The 15,929-nt window shown below is 42.1% G+C and overlaps 1 protein-coding gene across 1 annotated transcript in view; it reads left to right on the forward strand.

Annotated features, from left to right (window-relative positions):
• Nucleotides 1–15,929, forward strand: part of pcca (propionyl-CoA carboxylase subunit alpha) — a 458,281-nt gene that overhangs the window by 240,456 nt on the left and 201,896 nt on the right. Inside the window, exons 15-16 of the mRNA XM_073028749.1 lie at nt 4,853–4,921; nt 7,037–7,112. Coding sequence (XP_072884850.1) covers nt 4,853–4,921; nt 7,037–7,112 — 145 coding nt within the window. The remainder of the gene's footprint in view (nt 1–4,852; nt 4,922–7,036; nt 7,113–15,929) is intronic.

Below are 15,929 nucleotides of genomic sequence, written 5' to 3' on the forward strand. Positions count from 1 at the left end.
TTGAATTTAACACCTCTTTTCTTAAAGTCATGCCCTCCACTGAAGACTTTTTTTGGCACAGGGGATGAAGGGCATCAGCTGTCTAGCTATGCCTAATCTTATAAACCTCTCCCCTCGGTCTCCCCTGTTCCTGATAGTACAGCAGTCCTATTAGCTGCACCATTGTGTCATTCAAAATATTTCAGATTAACGTTAGCTGACTGTCATCAGATCTAGAAGAAACTGGAAATGAAACTCCTCAAATTCGGTCTCACTTTTACCCTATCACGAAATTCCCTTTTGTTCTTTGCATCTGCTTCATCTCTAGCTTTGCCCTTCTCTGGATTTGCCATTCACTGCATCCTAGCAAGTATTGTAGTACTGCGGTAAATTGGTTAATGTCAGCCTCTATTTCAAAAGGGCAAATGCAACAGGCACATGGGAATATCATCACTTGCAGCTGTTCTCCTTCCTGGAACTCCCTTGCCAGCAGAATACCTTTACCACATACAGACTGCAGCCATTCAGGAAAGTGACTCCCCCCACCTTCTCAAGGACAGATAGGGATTGGGTAACAGATGCTGCCTGCATCACATCAGTGCCGATAAAAAGCACAGTTATAATAAAAAATGCTTGCAAGTGTGATTGGACAAAATGGACGAGCTGCTACTTCATTGATATTTCCTGCTGAAATTAAATAAAATGTAAACTGCTTCATGTATACATCTTTTAAAGCCCTTGAAAGAATCTGTGGTTACCACTCCTCTTAATTATTTTTACAAATATTATTAAATGCTCAAGGTAAATTTATTATCAAAGTACATATTTCATCATATACAACCCTAAGATTAATTTTCTTGTGGGCATACACAATAAATCAAAAGAAATAAATAATAATAAGTAAATAAGCAATACATTATCAAAAACATGAGAGTGAGAGTCCTCGAAAGTGGGTGGCGGGGTCCCTGATGATGGATGCTGCTCTCCTGTGACAATGTTTCATGTAGATGTGCTCAATGGTGGGGAGGGCTTTATGATGGACTGGGCTGAATCCACTATTTTTGTTGGATTTTCTATTCAAGGGCATTGGTGTTTCTATACCAGGCTGTGATGTATACTCTCCACTGCACATGTACAAAAGTTAGTCAAAGTTTTAGATATCATACCAGATCTTCTCAAACTCCTAAGGAAGTAGGGGTGCTGCTTTGCTTCCTTCATAATTGATTGCACTTGTGTGCTAGGCCCCGGACAGGTCCTCTGAAATAAGAACACCGAGGATGTTGTACAGGAACTTAGAAATATCTTATTAATGTTTTTTGTTGCATGTTGTGCTAACACACCCACAGCAAATTCCCCTAATAGATTGTATATGGCGGTTGAAGTTGATCGTTGATTCATTGCACATGGATTTTGAATAGCTGTAGACATACTGATGATGACATAGTAGCCGGTGAGTGCAGTCCCACTGCTAATAGTTAGGAAACATCCTGTCTAGCTTCAGACCTCCTAACTTGGATATAGATTCCTTTACCTGACTTTTTGCTCATGCACGATGGCACAGGTTTAAAATTGCTTCTGTTTTAAAGTTCCTGGCCTTGTTGCCTAATCCCTCTGTGACTTTGCTCCTCCCTGTTCTTGTAAACAACTTCAGCCCAGCAGTCCTCGGGGATCTTTGTGAGCTTGCAGACCTGGCCTCTTGTCCCTGATTTCTATTGGTCTGCCGCTGGTGTTTGAGGCTTCAGCGGTCCAGCTCTCTTGCTCTGGAGTCTGCTGTCCAGTCTCAGGCTGTCTCCTGCTATATAGGCATGCTGCTTTAAACCTGCCCTATTGTGTGAATGTTTGGCCAGATGTTCTAATATTCTGTTATGAAGCCATTAACTAATATTCTTTCCTTGTGAAATGGCTTTGGCCACTTTGTTACACAAGAGATTCTAAAAAAAAGATGCAAGCCCATCTTACCGTATGCAGTGTTAAAAATGTAGTTTGGTGGTGTTGCATAGGGTTGTGGCTGTCAGTTATCTATTACATATCTTCATTTGATCAGGAATGTTCTAAATTACTGTATAGTTATTAAATTAGTTGTTTAGTTTGCGCTTTTCATCAGTATGAATTACTGTTGCCAGGAATCAAGTGTTAAACGTGGCCCTTTTTCAGGAAAGATTTTTTATTGTTTAAATAGCACAGTAACAGGGCCCTACTGGCCTAAAGAGCCTGCACCACCCCTTTAAATCCTTGTGAACAATTAACCTACAAACTTGTTTGTTTGTTTTGGAATATGGGAGGAAACTGGAGAACCTGGAGAAAACCGATGTAGTCATGGGGAGAAAGTACAGACTCTTTAGAGATAGCGGTGGAATTGATCCCGAGTCGCTGGCACAATGATATCTGTATGCCAACCGCAACACTGCTAAGTATCCCCCGACCTGTAATGATGAAGTCCAAGAACAGGTTGCTATGGCTATGAGTTTTCTGTGAGCTAGAGGCACTGTCAGGTGCTGACCTTGCAAAATGAATTCAGTCTTGGCTCATAAGAATTCTCTCATCAAGCAAGGACGATTAGGAACTGGTGGAAAGGGTCTTGTCTTTACGTGGCCAAACCTGCACAATGTCTGTCTTTTACTTGTGATCTACCCTGAATTAACTTATCGACATGAGGAGATTGTTGAGATGGCAAAATGTACTAATGGTCCTTCTTGGGCATGAACTGTTGCTCTGGGCTTTAAATATTTTGAAGCTGGTTATTTCTCTACTATTATTCATGCATTTGGCCAGTGCTCAACCCAGGTATGGATCATTTCACAGTTCTTCAATTAGCATTAATGCAAACAATTGGTAATTATTGCTAGTCCTGGCACAGTGGCAGCACAAGGATTAAATTACTGGACAGAAAATCCAGTGTCACTGGGAAATTGATGACTACATAACTTGTGGATTTTTTCTAGATGCCCACCCAGTCTAGTATTACCCTTTAGGGCAGGGTATAATTAACCAGCCTATCATTTAAAAAGGAGGAGAGTAGAGCTTTCCATCTCTGTAGAAACTTCTTCTCGCAGAGGGTTCTGGAGGTTATGTCATGAGAAGTATTTAAGGTGGAAGTAGGAAACATTTTTGATAGATCTGTGGTTTTGAGGTCAATGAGATATCAGCACAGAGGAGGCCAGATGGATCAGCCATGATCATATTAACTGGTGGGACCAGGTAACTGATCCTTTTGTTATTTTATTTGGAGATGCCACATGGTAACAGGCTTGTCTGGCCCAAAGAGCCCGAGCTGCCCGTTTACACCGAAGTGAACAATTAGCCTGATAACCTGTATGTCTTTGGCAACTGGAGCACATGGAGGAAACCTGTGTGCTGATAGGAGACTGTCCAAGCTCCTTGCAGACAGCGGCGGAATTGAACCTGGGACACTGGCGCGGTAGTAGTGTGACGTTAAATACTGCACTACACTGTTCTTGTGTGTGTATATGATTCTAGACCCACTTATTTAGCTGACCCTTGAGTGCCTTCTGAAATGCCCCATCAGTGAACTGCAGGAGACATAAGAGACTGCAGATGTTGAAATTTGGAGCAAAACAACACGAGCTGTTGGAGGAACTCAGCGGTTGAGATGAAGCGACTCGATGGTCCATTTCACTTCATAGATTCTGCCCGACTGCTGAGTTCCTCCAGCAATTTGATTCTTTGCCAGCAAGGATCTACTCCATTTTCACTGGAACTGGTGGTAGGTCTTGTATCAGAGCCACTACATTAATGCTGTAAAGCAGAACCTAAACATACAAATTCCTACTAGTACAAGTGGGACAGGTAGTGGGTAGTGCAGGATTTTTAGCCACCATTGTTTATGTGTTCTTAAATAACAAAATGCAAAGAAAAGAAAATCAAGACAACAACATGTCAGATAAGCAAATTAAACAATTTGAATGCAGTCTAATTTTCTCTAAGCCAACTTCAATCAAGCTTGGACCAACTTGTTCACAGCATTCAAAAATAAAGATATCGCCGTAGCTGCCTTGAGCTGTAACAAACAAGAAAATCTACATTTTAATCCCCTGGACAATCGACTGAATTAAAATATTAAGAAGTTGCAGCAGACATTGTTGTGACCATCTTTTGCTTGCCTTCTTTCAAACAGCTGTGCTTTTGCTGTTGTTTATTATGAGGATTTCTTCCCTCAGTGAAGATCTATGAGTCTTCTCGGGTTTATTTTGTCACAGTGTTGTATCTTGGAGTCCTGCTGTTCCAGCAGCTTCAACTTAACTTTTGGTTCTCAAGATCCCTGTGATGATTCTATCTGTCCTGAATTTTTTTTTGGATTGGTTTTTAAATACTTTGTTGGCTGTATCTTGACAACAGCAATTTAATAAATACTTATGCCCCATGAACAGCTAATTTAAAAAAATGTTTCTTATAGCTAATCCCAGCATAACACTAATGAAGTCAAACAGTGAAGGAAAGCAGAGTCTGCAACACGCTAACTTTTCTTTTTGATAAACTGAACTCCTGTGTTGTATGCTGTAGCCATACTGTTTAATGGGACTGTGAGCTGGATGTCTAGTAGGTTATGGAAAAAAGCTGTGTAAACAGTCATCTCTCAAGGGAAAATACAGGAATAACAGTTGTACTGTTGGAGTGAAGGAATGATGGTAATATTATAGAATATGCAGTGCATCATGCTGCATTAATTTTAAAAATCAGAAAGGCTTAACTGCAAGTTTCTGGTAAAGCTCTCCCCTTAAGTGATATGGTCAATTAATTTGTAATATGTGCATTAGTATTGTATTACTTAACATGTGTATGCATTGTGTTGTTTTGGCCCAAGTTTATACAGTATATTTGCTCAAATTATAATGGATTTGTTTCTCTTTATTAGGTTCGCGTTGACAGTGGCATTCAGGAAGGAAGCGACATTAGTATTTATTATGATCCTATGATTTCAAAAGTAAGTATATTTTTGTTTGAAGCTTTTATGGTGTAACGATTTAGCGAAAGAATGCTGCACTTTCATGGGACATTTGTTGCTTACATCACACTCTATCCCTGGCCAAAACCACACCAGGTGCCTGGCTCTGTCAATCTCGTTAATCATTGGGGGATGCACAAGAAGAGTTTAAATCTATTCTGTTTAATCCCTCTCCCAGTTGGTACAATTAAATGAAATATCAGTAACACTACATGGGACATGAGCCGTAGAATGGTATAGAATGAGTCTTTTCGGTTCGCATTTTGAGAGTGCTTGCTTGAGCAAACCTGCTTTCTGCTACTTTACAAGTGTGTTTAAAATCGCAGCTGATGTTTTACCTGAATATTGATGCTTATCATTTTCACACTCTATTTAACTCTTGGTATTTTTAGCTTCAGTATTTCAGTCTACTTTATTCAGTGTGCGACTCTTTAGTCCTTAGAGAATGGTTCTTCTTGGTCAGACAAAATAAATTTGTGATGTTGCAAGGAATTGAACAGATTGTTTCAACTACAGTTGAATACCATGTGATCTCATTTAATCCTAATTGTTCTCAGAAGGCACTGGGTAATTAAAAAGGATCTAGAGGCATTGGCAAAGATGCTGAAAATATTCATGATGGTACTAGAGCTGAGGTATTATACTCGATAATAAAACTCCAGATGCTGGATATCTGAAAGAGAACCGAAAAGTGCTGGAAAGACTCAGCAGTTCAGGCTATATTTGTTGAAATTTAGATTATGTCTGCTCTGCCTATTTTTTCTAGCATTTCTTTTTGCTTTTGTGATAGATTATACTTACTGGAGATAGTTGAAAAGGGACTAATCCCTTAGAAAAAAAAGAACAGAGTGAGAAACTTCTTTAAAATTGTAAAAATTTCAATGCAATTAATATGGAGAAAATGTTTCAGTCTGTGAGGAGGCTGTGCAAATTGAAAAAATAGTGCTGCATCTCTGCAAAGTAATATTTCTTTATTCACCATCGAGGAAAGCACTTTGCTTTGACCATTTTTCTCCAGAGCTACAGATTCTTTTAAAGGCAGGCTGACAGATACCCCACACAAAATGTGGCCAAGGCGAGTAAATATAAGTACTTCTCTAAATCTGTAGGGGAGAAACCTCCTATCAAAAACATCTGCAAACAAACCTTAATTGCGTTTGGGAGTAAGCAGGCAGCATGCCAACTGTCACAGTATTAGGCAAAGAAGGGGGATTATGAATTTTCAGCAAAGTTGAATTTTAACACATTTTGAACTTTGACCTAATTACGTAAATCTTAGAAATGATTGGGTATGGTCGTTCCCTTTTGGATTATATTATTTATATGTGGAGGGTTAAATAGTCAGAGCCCCCTAGTAGTTCTTCACATGTTGACAGCACACTAACATTGCTCTTTGACTAGTCAACATCATATTGAAGTCTATTGTTTGAAACAGATAGGTATTGTTCTGTGGCTGTCATAATCACATGAAAAGTTTGTGGTCAGATGCAAAGGCATCATATTTATTGTCATACCTTTCATGTCCTCTGCGGTGAAGCACTTTACAGCCAGTGAAACCCTTTTGAAGTGTTGACACTGTTGAAATTTAGGAAGTGTGGCAGCCAAATTGAGTACAGCAAGGTCCCACATCCAGTAGTGAGATGACTATTTTAGTGATACCAGGTGAGCTATATGTATCAGCCTCTGAACACAGGGAGAAGTTCCCATATGTTTCCTCAAAGTACGCCACTTCGAAGTGCAAGCTCCATTTCAATTTTACATCTAACTCAAAAGGCAGCCCCTGTAACTCTGTAGCTCTCCTTTAGTGTGGCAATGGAAAGCCTGCTTCTGTGCTCTAGATTGGAACTTGACTCCATGAACTTCTGACTGTGAGATGACCAATACCGAGTCATGGCTGGCAGTGTGACTGGCACAACTTGAAATTGATGTTTGTGCTATTGCTTTGTTGAGAAATTCTTAAATGGAAATGCAAGGAATGAAACTTGTTTTCAGAAGTCCAAAGTACAAATTGATTGATATACCTTTGTTCAAATGGATTTACAGCTCACTTACCTTCAATTTTCACTTCAGCCGGTTGATGCTCTTGTCTTTCAGTTGGTGACCTATGGAGCCAGCCGTGCAGAAGCTTTGCAGAGAATGGGAGAGGCACTGGACAGTTACGTCATTCGAGGTAACTGATGATGTGAAGGGGATAGCATGCAGGCACGGTACACAAGTCAAATGAAATATCCTCTTGCAAATTCTCATTCTTTAAAGCTTGATGAGGTAGGTGTAGGGACAAGGTTACCCCTGAGAGGAGTTTCTTGAGTCAGAGGTCAAAGTTACAAAATAAAGGGTCAGCCATTCAGAACTGAGGTACCCTTTAGAGGGTAGGGAATAGTTCTGGTCTTGCACCCAAAGGGACTGTGAAGGTTCAGTCACTGTCTGGCCAGGACAGTGATCTTAGATTTGAGGGGAACTGAAGGATGTGAGCTAACAAACAAAAGTGGCACCACGTGGAAGAGGGTCACGATTATATAGAAAGGTGGAACCGGTGAGAGGGATTGAATATCCTTAACTGTTATAAAAATCTCCTGCTCGTTAGGTCGACAGGTCTCTGTACTGAATGTCAGTTATTTAGAGTTTATCTTTCCTCACTTGTCACTGGTGTAGCTATGTATTTAGGTTGTCTTTTAACTCCTTTTTGGGTGAAGATATTTTATGCTGCAGGTTAGGCATTAGCAACTGTTTTTATTTTTGACTGGATAAATACTGTGTATTTAGCAATGGATTCATTGTGAAAACTATGAGAAAATAGCCATCTTGGAAGTACAGTGGACTTGGTTAATCAAGATAGCCTCTTATTTGGGACAACTCTTAAAGAACAAAAACTAATTGAGAAAATACCTGGGAAGCCTTTGATTTATTTGGGATGCTGTGCTTTTTAATTGGGACAGGAGACTGTTGCCGAATGGTTTCTAACTAGCATCAATCACGTGCATGTATTGTGGCCATAAGACACTACACTGTGCTTAGAGCGGACAATTTTAAAATAGCGTCTGAGTGATACAGTTCCTCTTGTCCTTATTTATCACCCAATGAACCTCCGTATCCAACACTTTATCCTCTGCAACTTCTGCCATCTCCAAGGGGATCCTACCATCAAAACTACCTTTCACTCTCTTTTCTTTCTGCTTTCTGCAGGGATCGCTCCGTCTGTGATTCCCTTGTCCATTCATCCCTCCCCACCCCCCCGGAATATATCCCTGCAAGTGGCCAAAGTGCTGCACCTGCCTATTCACCTCCTCTCTTCCTCCCTCACCTCTATTCAGGTCCCCAAACAGTCCTTTCAGCTGAGGCAACACTTCACCTGAGGATCTGTTGGAGCCATCTATTGTGTCCAGTGCACCTGATGCAGCTTCCTCTACATTCGTAAGAAACTGTTGCAAGCTGGGAGGCAGCTTTATCAAACACCTCTGCTCCATTTGCCAAAAGCAGAACTTGATGGTGGCCAAACATTATACTTCCAATTCCCATTCCCGTTCCGACATAAGACCAAACATAAGACATAGGATCCTGATCCTAGATCCCACTCAAACTATACACTTGCCTTCGTGCCATACCCTTTGATGCCCTGACCATTTAAGAAACAACCAACTTCTGCCTTAAATATTGCCACGGACTTGGCCTCCACCACAGCCTGTGGCAGAGCATTCCACAGACTCACTACTCTCTGGCTAAAAAAGTTCCTCCTTAACTCTGTTCTAAAAGGTCACCCCTCAATTTTGAGGTTGTGCCTTCTAGTTTTAAATATCCCCCAAAGGAAGCATCCTCTCCACATCCACCCTATCAAGTCCTTTCAACATTTGGTAGGTTTCAATGAGATCCCCATGCATTCTTCTAAAATCCAGTAAGTTCAGGATCAAAGCTTCTCATATGTTAACCCCATTCATTCCCGGATCATCTTCGTAGATTCATAGCCTCCTCTAGTGCCAAGATGAGGCCACGCTCAGGTTGGAGGAGCAACACCTTATATTCCGTCTGGGTAGCCTCCAACCTGATGGCATGAAAATCGATTTCTCATTCTGGTTAAAAATAATTACCTCCCCTCTTCTTCTATTCCCCACTCTGGCTTCCCTCTTCTCACCTGCCTATCACCTCCCCCTGGGTCCCCTCCTCCTTCCCTTTCTCCTGTGGTTCACTCTCCTCTCCTATCAGATTCCTTCCTCTCAAGCCCTTTATCTTTCCTACCCATCTGGCTTTACCTATCACCTTCCAGTTATACTCCTTCCCCTCCTCACACCTTTTTATTCTGGCGTCTTCCCCCTTCCTTTCCAGTCCTGAAGAAGTGTCTCGGCCCGAAACATCAACTGCTTATTAATTTCCACAGATGCTGCCTGATCTGCTGAGATCCTCCAGCATTTCGTGTTTGTAGTGTCAGATGTGTGTGCTTGTGTTCAAAATGCAGTGATTTTTGTCACTGATAGTTGGCAAGAAATAAACAGTAAAACAATTCAGGACTGTTTAGCTCACTGTGGTTTCAAGCATTCATGCCAGAAACTGCCATGAGTGAAAATGAAGCAACACACACAAAATACTGGTGGAACACAGCAGGCCAGGCAACATTTATAGGAAGAAACACTGACATTTCGGGCTGAGACCCTTCGATGAAATGATTTTGCTACTTCAACAAGTTGGGAACTATTGTACAAAGAATTTGAAGGTATTGACAACCATCTTGAATGTTACAATGAAAATGAAGACAGGGAGGATGCATTCATTGAATGCATTGTATGAAGACAGTACATTATCTGCACCGGATGTCTGCATTGTTTTCATTCATTTACAGTCAATCAAAAAAACAGTCGAATACACTGGATGAATTCCTCGGTCGATAATTATTAGGAACTATTGCAAACTTGTATCATACTGTAGTAGTATTGTATCATTCTAATTTCTTCTGCATTTCACTTAAGTACATAATTTGTTACTCAGTTAAAGAGTACTTTGTCTTTTTTAAACTTTTAAAAAACTATTTCCCTGAAACTTTGGCTGATTGGAGCAGCTGCTTAATTGGGCCAAAGTGTACTCGTCCTGATAAAAACATAGAAGCGTAGAAAACATACAGCACAATACAGGTCCTTCGGCCCACAAAGCTGTGCTGAACCTTAGAACTACCTAGGCTTTACCCATAGCCTTCTATTTTTCAAGCTCCATGTACCCATTGTTAGGGTTAATGTTAGGGTTAATTCGAGACTGCCACTACAGGTCAGGAGTGGCTCGCGTGATATTAGGAGACAGGAGTACAAGGGAGGGAGGAAGCGAAACTGAGGATTCCGCTGCACCGAAACTGCTAGTGTCACGCGATTCAGTAAAAAAAAAACAGGAAACTCGTGAGCAAATGGCATCGGGCCAATAAGGAGGACACAAGTATCCAATATTACCAAATATGTGTAGTGAGGGGTTGGGCTGGGGAAAAGGGGTATAAATAAGAGCAGAATGTAAGGGGAAGGCAGAACGCGCCTTCTCCAGCGACGCCGTGTACTCGCTGTGCCAGTTACGATTCTGCAATAAAGCCACGCTTCACTATAATCAGGTGTTGGTTGTCTCTCTTCCAAACGAACACAGGGCAGAATTTCAAGCCCAACACCATCCAGAAGTCTCTTAAAAGACCCTATCATTTCCGCCTCTACCTCCGCCGCTGGCAGCCCATTCCACTCTCTGCGTAAAAAACTTACCCCTAACATCTCCTCTGTACCTACTTTCAAGCATCTTAACACTATGCCCTCTCGTGCTAGCCATTTCAACCCTGGGGAAAAGCCTCTGACTATCCACATGATCAATGCCTCTCATTATCTTGTACACCTCTATCAAGTCATCTCTCAACCTCCGTCACTCCAAGGAGAAAAGGCCGAGTTCACTCAACCTATTCCAATAAGGCATGCTCCCCAATCCAGGCAACATCCTTGTAAATCTCCTCTGCACCTTTTCTATGGTTTCCACGTCCTTCCCATAGTGAGGTGACCAGAACTGACCACAGTACTCCAAGTGAGGTCTGACCAGGGTCCTATATAGCTGCAACATTACCTCTTGGCTCTTAAACTCAATCCCACGATTGATGAAGGCCAATGCACCGTATACCTTCTTAACCACGGAGTCAACCTGCATAGCAGCTTTGAGTGTCCAGTGGACTCGGACCCCAAGATCCCTCTGATCCTCCACACTGCCAAGAGTCTTACCATTAATGATATATTCTGCCATCGTATTTGACCTACCAAAATGCACCACCTGACACTTACCTGATATGATCCATTTATCTGGAATCCACTGTAATTGCACTGATTGGAGACAAAAAGTTTGGGGAACACTCAACAGGTTAGGCAGCATCTATGGAAAGAGAAAGGCAAAAAGCTATCAATTAAAAGAGAAAAGGCTATCAATTTAGGACTGAGACCCTTTATTATGATTGGTTAGTGACAAGGACCAACAGATTTTGTGATGCAGATCAAAAAGGCTGTAGATGCTGGAAATGTAACATGAAAAAGAGGTGGGGGAGGGGAGGAGAGAACAAAAGGGAAGTCTTTGAAAGGGTGGCAGGCGGAGTAATTAGTGGATAAAAGAGATACTTGTGCACAATGAAAGAAGGTGTTAAAAGGGAACAAAAGGTCAGTCTGGAAGAGGTGTAAATGCAGAATGATTATCTAAAATCACCGGCAAAAAGTGGAATGAGCACTAGAAATTCGAATCGAAAACAGCAAAGCTGAAATGGTAACCTCAGTGTCAAGTTCCTACAGTTAAGATCACGCTACCGAACACGTGCGATAGCTCAGTGTAGTTCAAATGACAAGCAACTGGGCTAAAAACACCTTTCTGATGTGAATTGTGTTAAGTTATCTGCACAAACAGTGAGGGGGCGAGTGATGGTGAGGTGAGTTCAGGAGAAGAGCCGGGCTGGTGTGTATCAGAATTGATGCATAAGGATTGAGCCATTCGGCTAGGAGAAGCCGGGGCAAAGGACTTCCAATGCCCATAAAACTGGCCCAGGTGTGGGTTGGATCGTTCTGAGCACCAGTTGCTTTGAAGATATTGAGAGCGACTTCAGGCTGGGCGGCAATATCTGGGCCCGTAGCGAGTCGCTGGGCGGTGTGGTCACAGCAGCTGGCTCTTGAGTGTGAGGCACAATCAGCTGTTCAGACAATTTGAACACTGGGCCAAATCGGAGGCTAGCGCCAACTTCGCTGGTGCTCTGTGATGTTCACTCCTCTCTTCAGGACATTGGGGCCTTCCACTGCAGTGATTCACGGGTACAATGTGAGGTACGTTGTACCCGGATAAAATGTGATATCTGTTATATGATCAATTTAAAAGCTGCCCCAGATAGACTGGAAAGACAGGGTATCAGGTGGGAAGAGATCCGATTTCGCTCGCTCTCCTCTCTCCATGATCACTCCTTTCTTCTTGGCACTGAGGCTATGAAGATTGCCACTTGCCCGCTAATATGATGAACTGATAAGTGAAGCTTTGGGCCTACTCTGGACTGCTCTGGGGTTTGGATCTGAAGTCTCAGTTTAGTTCAGAATGCTGCTGCTTGCTTCAATTTCTTGCATGATTTGTGTTTTTTTCACCTTTCTCTTGTGCACTGTGTTTTGGTCTTATTTTTTTCTCTTTAACAGGGTTCTTTCTGATTTCTTGCTTTGTGGCTGCCTGTAAGCAAACTAATCTCAAAGTTGACACGAGGAAATCTGCAGATGCTGGAAATTCAAGCAACACACACAAAATGCTGGTGGAACACAGCAGGCCAGGCAGCATCTATAGGAGAAGCACTGTCGATGTTTCGGGCCGAGACCCTTCGTCAGGACTAACTGAAAGGAAAGATAGTAAGAGATTTGAAAGTAAGAGGGGGAGGGGGAAGTGCGAAATGATAGGAGAAGACCGGAGGGGGTGGGGTGGACCTGAGAGCTGGAAAGGTGATTGTCAAAAGGGATACAGAGCTGGAGAAGGGAAAGGATCATGGGACGGGAGGCCTAGGGAGAAAGAAAGGGGGAGGGGAGCACCAGAGGGAGATGGAGAACAGGCAGAGTGATGGGCAGAGAGAGAGAAAAAATGAGGGGGGGGGAGAAACCAAATATATCAGGGATGGGGTAAGAAGGGGAGGAGGGGCATTAATGGAAGTTAGAGAAATCAATGTTCATGCCATCATGTTGGAGGCTACCCAGACAGTATATAAGGTATTGTTCCTCCAACCTGAGTGTGGCTTCATCTTGACAGTAGAGGAGGCCATGGATAGACATATCAGAATGGGAATGGGACGTGGAATTAAAATGTGTGGCCATTGGGAGATCCTGCTTTCTCTGGCAGACAGAGCATAGGTGTTCAGCGAAACGGTCTCCTAGTCTGCGTCGAACACCTTTTTAGCGTTTCGCAGGATCTCCCAGTGGCCACACATTTTAATTCCACGCCCCATTCCCATTCTAATATGTCTATCCATGGCCTCCTCTACTGTCAAGACGAAGCCACACTCAGGTTGGAGGAACAACACCTTATATACCGTCTGGGTAGCCTCCAACCTGATGGCATGAACATTGACTTCTCTAACTTCCATTAATGCCCCTCCTCCCCTTCTTATCCCATCCCTGATATATTTAGTTTTTTTCCCCTTCCTTTTTTTTTCTCTCTCTCTGCCCATCACTCTGCCTGTTCTCCATCTCCCTCTGGTGCTCCCCTCCACCTTTCTTTCTCCCGAGGCCTCCTGTCCCATGATTCTTTCCCTTCTCCAGCTCTGTAATCCTTTTGACAATCACCTTTCCAGCTCTCAGCTTCATCCCACCCCCTCTGGTCTTCTCCTATCATTTCACATTTCCCCCTCCCCCTTTTACTTTCAAATCTCTTACTATCTTTCCTTTCAGTTAGTCCTGACGAAGGGTCTCGGCCTGAAATGTCAACAGTGCTTCTTCCTATAGATGCTGCCTGGCCTGCTGTGTTCCACCAGCAGTTTGTGTGTGTTGCTTCAATCTCAAAGTTATATAATTTATACATTCTTTCAATAATAACCTTGTGGGCCAAAGGGCCTGTATTGTGCTGTAGGTGTTCTAATAAATGTTCTTTGAAGTTCTGAAGATATAGTGAGCCCAGGTGGAAGACGAGGATGCTAATGTTGACCTTGAGCTTTGTTGGAATTGAGGCTGAGGACAGAGTGAGTGAGATGGAAAATTGAAGTGACTAGAAACTTGTTGTCAAAGTTCAAAAGTAAAATAATTTCATTATCCAAATATACACATATACAGACACACACACACACGCGTGCCACCATATATAACCCTGAGATTTATTTTCTTGTGGGCATCCTCAGTAAATCCAAAAACTATAAGATCACCAAAAGACTGCAACAACAGGACAGTCAGCCAGTGTGCAAAAGACAACGAAATGTGCAAATACAAAAAGAAAAGAAATAATAATTATTATAAATAAATCAGCAATATATATTGAGAACATTAAATGAAGAGTTCCTGCATGTGAGTCCATAGTTTATGAGAACAGTTCAGTGATGGGGCAAGTGAAGTTGGGTGAAAGTATCCCTTCTCGTTCAAGAACCTGATAGTCGAGGGATAATGACTGTTCCTGAACCTAGTGATGTGGGCATTGAAGCTCCTGTGCCTTCTTCCTGATGGGGTGAGCAGTGAGAAGAGAGTATAACGTGGGTGGTGGAGTTCCCTGATGGTGGATGCTGTTTTCCTGCAACAGTGCTCCATGTAGTTGTCACAAAGTACACTGCAGATGCTGTGGTCAATGTACAAACAAGCTGGAGGAACTCAGCAGGTCGGGCAGCATCCATGGAAACGAGCAGTCAGCGTTTCGGGTCGAGACCCTTCGTCAGGACTCCTGTTCCTCCAGCTTGTTTGTACGTCTCCATGTAGTTGTGCTCACTGGTGGTGAGGGCTTTGCCTGTGATGGACTTAGCAGTATCCACTACTTTTGTAGGATTTTCTGTTCAAGGGCATTGTTTTTTTTATCATACCAGGTCGTGATGCAGCCATTCTAGATGTGTGGTACTCTCCACCACAGATGTATAGAAGTTTGTCAATGTTTTAGATAACATCTTCACAAATTTCTAAGGAAGTAGAGATGCTGCCAAGGTTGCCATCACTGTAATGTGATTTTTTTTTCTCTCTCTGATTTATTAACCTTTCTAATGCAGAATATTGTTTGCATATATTAACTGCATTGATCTACAAGTGCATTTTTCAGTAGAGTTTAAAGAAATACAATGTGATGAACTTACATCAGTGAATAGTACTGATTTGATGTTTTAAAAGTATATATATGAGGGATAAGTTGTTTTAAAAATTCTACATTAGCAACCACATCTCAAAAATATTGAGTCATAAAACAAAACAGGCCCATGCTGATCAAATTGTCTATCTGAGCTAGTTCCATTGCCCTTCATATGTCCAATATGCCTCTTTATCCTTCCTATCTGTGTACCACTGCAGGTATTTATTTATATGTCATTATTGTACCTGCCTTGATCACTTTCTTTTGCAGTTTATTCTATATAAACCCACTCTTTTATCATCTTTCCCCTGTCACTTTTAAACCCCTTTCCCTGGGAAAGAGACTATATATTCACCCTATCCATGTCCCTCATGACTTGTACACCTCTGTAAGGTCAGTCCTCAGTCTCCTACCCACCAATGAATAAAGGGAAGCTTGCAGAAGATCAGAGTCACAGAGTGGTATAGCACAGAAACTGGTTCTTTAGCCCAACTCATCCATGCCCAGTGTGATGCTTATTGTATGAATCCCTGTAATAAGCCCATATCACTCTGTTCCTAACCTATTCAAATACTTATCTAGATGTCTTTTAAATGCTATCATTGTACTTGCCCCTCAGAGCACCTTTGAATTTCTTCCCTCTCACCTTCAACTGCCCTCTAGTTCTGGATTCCCCTACCTTAAGGTAAAGCTCTATCTACCCATTTCTATGCACTTTATAATTTAATAATTGCAA

The sequence above is a fragment of the Hemitrygon akajei genome, chromosome 2 (genome assembly GCF_048418815.1).
Source record: "Hemitrygon akajei chromosome 2, sHemAka1.3, whole genome shotgun sequence".
Taxonomy (NCBI): domain Eukaryota; kingdom Metazoa; phylum Chordata; class Chondrichthyes; order Myliobatiformes; family Dasyatidae; genus Hemitrygon; species Hemitrygon akajei.